The sequence below is a fragment of the Triticum dicoccoides genome, chromosome 6A (genome assembly GCF_002162155.2).
Source record: "Triticum dicoccoides isolate Atlit2015 ecotype Zavitan chromosome 6A, WEW_v2.0, whole genome shotgun sequence".
In the NCBI taxonomy this organism is placed as follows: Eukaryota; Viridiplantae; Streptophyta; class Magnoliopsida; order Poales; family Poaceae; genus Triticum; species Triticum dicoccoides.
In genome coordinates this window covers 219,457,160-219,460,792 of record NC_041390.1, presented here as the reverse complement: position 1 = coordinate 219,460,792, position 3,633 = coordinate 219,457,160, and the positions used below count along the sequence as shown (strand labels likewise).

General features: G+C 45.0%; 1 protein-coding gene across 1 annotated transcript in view; it reads left to right on the top strand.

Moving 5' to 3' along the window:
* The first annotated feature begins 2,074 nt into the window (after positions 1-2,074).
* LOC119316649 (protein CLP1 homolog) overlaps positions 2,075-3,633 on the top strand; it is a 4,944-nt gene continuing 3,385 nt past the window's right edge. The window contains exons 1-6 of the mRNA XM_037591005.1: positions 2,075-2,281; positions 2,383-2,451; positions 2,562-2,657; positions 2,764-3,005; positions 3,118-3,256; positions 3,346-3,402. Coding sequence (XP_037446902.1) covers positions 2,075-2,281; positions 2,383-2,451; positions 2,562-2,657; positions 2,764-3,005; positions 3,118-3,256; positions 3,346-3,402 — 810 coding nt within the window. The remainder of the gene's footprint in view (positions 2,282-2,382; positions 2,452-2,561; positions 2,658-2,763; positions 3,006-3,117; positions 3,257-3,345; positions 3,403-3,633) is intronic.

Below are 3,633 nucleotides of genomic sequence, written 5' to 3'. Positions count from 1 at the left end.
GAAAGTAGCAAACTATTCCCACAACAATGTGCAGGGTATCATACAATGGTCGGAGCTTCCTATAATGATACAGCCCGATAGCTCCATTGCTATTGATGCGTTGACAGATGAGTCGCTCGACCGCTCCGCCTATGGACATAGGAGTATTATAGTGGAAATCAAAAAGCTCCCGATTTTGCATGGGTTTGTTCCGTTAAAGATTGAGCGTAGTCAAAATACGAATCCAACTCAAAATCACAATTTTGATTATCTATTCCCAACAAAATTTTCAAGTTTTATATCATGCCATAGGAGAGTGAACAAATTGCAATGCCCATTCTCCCATGTTTTCAAATTCAAAATATTGTCTCACTATAAATCTTTCGAAGGACCTACTACGGTCACATCAAATTCTTGGACGCCCCGTTTTAATGTATTTTTGCTCTCATTTTTATCATGACTCCTGCAAGGTACTAAAATCTTTTGATCATCTTCTAAGTCAGTGGCCTAGCATCTCTTTTTTTTAATAACTCCGTAGCAACGCACGGGCACTGTGCTAGTATGGTCTAAAGTGCAACAAATGTCACTTTATCAAATTAAAATTATAATTCGATCAATTTAAAAACCGATAAAGATTGATTATTTCATGAATTTTCTTCTCCATCATGTGTTTCGGCATTAGTAGCACACCTGCCATATATCAGAACAACTAGTGTACCACAAGGCATTGAAAGCAATTCAGACAGAGATGGCCAAATATGATCTTCTTAGTATCGAATATGTGTAATATGTGCTCTTTATGAAGCAAGAAAAAAAATTAAAATCACACGCTATTTACAAAAAAGAAAGAAAAGGATGGTAGTTTCCGGTGAAATTTCATTTTTTTAAAATTCCTTTTTTTTCTTGGACTTTGTTAAGTGGATGTCTGTATTAGGGTTACAAATTGGATTTGGTATTCCCAATTCACCAAATCGAGCGCTTGGCATACACACGAAAACAACGGTCTGAAATCAGTCAATACAATGACAAACTCGATCCCACTAACCGAGGCCTCACACAATACGGAGCCCAACACCTCCGATTTGGCATGAATTGAACGACCCCGGAAAAGAAAATGATTCGAGCCCAATCTTCTTCTCCCCACGCTCGACCGAAGCTGCCATTCCCTCACCCTGCGCGATGAGAGGAGGCAACACCCAGGAAGCACCCGCCGGCGCTTCTACTCCTTGTCGGCCCTTCTTCTCTTCCACGTTGTTGGTCCTTATTATCTCCTCAGACATATCTCCTCCTCGTCCCCGCCGCATCTCCTCTGGCCATGGCCACCACGGCCTGGCCCTCACCATCTCGCCATCGCTTGCGTGAGAGTGGTTGTTGATGGCACGACCGTTAGCTCAAATCCTGGCTGGACTAGGATGTGTAGTTGTTGTAACAGTCTACAAATAAATAGAGAAGAAAATGCTGCATTAGTTGTACGCAACACCAAATTCTCTCGTGGTTGTTTATATCCTGTGTCCGAGCGAAGAGAGAAACCAGATAGAAGGTAGCTGCAACAACATGAGGCACGTGAGGATATTATTGAGAGAAAGATATTCTTTAGGGGACTGTAGATTTATGTTATTGCTGAATTTTATTCAAGGACAGATGGGCATTATAAAAAAAATTGCTATACGACCATTAGATTATAGTCACACATTGTATAAATTTTGAGATGTATATAGAACAAAACATTATGCCATAGTCTGTTGTCTAAATAAGATTTGGTATTGAAACATCAACCAATTCCGTGAGCATACAAACAAGCGAATTCATATTCATGTTTACTACAGTTTCTTTCCGCAAAAAAAATGTTTATTACAGTTTCTTCACCAAATTGATATTGAAACCAATTCAATACGAATGCCTCCAATACATAGGAGTACATCCAAACGCAGCGTAAAATTCTTTGGTTCAAGTCACATTCATTTCAGTACCAATCCGATCCGATCCCGTTTACGCGAAACTCCTTGGCGTTCCCGCTGTTCCCCCTCCCCACTGCCGCACCAACACGCCAGTCTCGGCGACGCCAAACCCTCGCCCGCTCTCCAGAACCCCCCCTATGGCCGCCACCGGCGCTGCCGCGCCCGCGCCCGCGGCCGTGCAGCCGCTGCGGCAGTTCAAGCTCGACCCGCAGAGCGAGCTCCGCGTGGAGGTGCTCCCGGACGCGACCCTCCGCGTGCGCCTCGTCTCCGGCACGGCGGAGATCTTCGGCACCGAGCTCCCCCCCGAGGGCTGGCTCACCATCCCGCCCCGCTCCAAGATCGCCGTACGCGCGCTTTCCCCGTCCCCCGCCTAAACCCGCCTTGCCCAGCTTGCCGCCACCGCCGGCACACAGTTCTGACCTGCTGTTTATGTTCCCACGATTAGATTTTCACGTGGCACGGCGCGACGGTGGAGCTGGACGGGGTCAGCGAGAGCGAGTACACGTCCGACGAGGTGGGGCGGCGTTCGGTTTCCTTCCTCTGCCAAAACATCCTCGTTTTCGTTGTGCTCTGTCCGTTCCTGAATGTGCTGTAGTGGTGAGGTGATTCTGCTTTCAATTGCAGACGCCGATGGTGATTTATGTGAACATACATGCGATTCTCGACGCACGGAGGGCGAGGGCGAGGGCAGCGCAGGGAGGCGACTTGGAGGCCTCACAGGTGACTACTCTCTGTTTCATTCATCGTGGAACATTGTGAAGATGGCTGTAACGAATTGTTATGCTTTGGACTGAATCAGTGAACTTGTCAACTCTTGGTTGTCTAGGGACCTAGAGTGATTGTTGTGGGGCCAACTGATTCTGGAAAAAGCACTCTGTGCAAAATGCTCCTTAGCTGGGCTGCCAAACTGGGATGGAAGCCTACATATGTGGATTTAGATATTGGCCAGGGTTCGATAACCATACCTGGATGTATTTCTGCTACGCCAATTGAGAAGCCTATCGATATAGTTGATGGGATTCCTTTGGAGATGCCGCTTGCATACTTTTATGGCCATCCAAATCCAAGGTAACTTTCCAGTTTACCCTCTTGGTGGTTCTACCCACTGCTCTGTGTGGCTCCTTTTCTGTTCTGCTGATTCGGTGCCTCAGTTTTCTACTTTTCTTTATGTTGCTGACAGTATTAATCCAGATGTTTACAAAGCACTCATGAGAGAGCTAGCTCAAACATTAGAGACACAGTTCTCTGGGAATGCTGAATCTAGGGCGGCTGGTATGGTTATTAACACAATGGGGTGGGTTGAAGGCCTTGGCTATGAGGTATTATTTGCTTATAAGCATAATTAGCTATTTGAATAAGCATGTTAATCGCCAATAGTGTGTGCTAACACAGGTTAAATGATGTGCAGTTACTTCTTAATGCAATTGAAATCTTCAAGGCTAATGTAGTGCTGGTATTGGGACAGGCAAGTGCTACACTGCTATGTTCAGTCTGAATGTTACTAGTTTATCTAGTGTAGACGACTCAACATTTATTTCATACTCGTCAACTCTTTCTATCACTCTGTATTATGTTCCATTTTTGTGCTAATAATGTGTCAGAGCATCCAACTGATGGTAATTAGAGATCTTAAGCCTGTAAGAATAAGACATTTGTTTAACACCGCAGATAAATTAGATCATAACCCACACTTTTT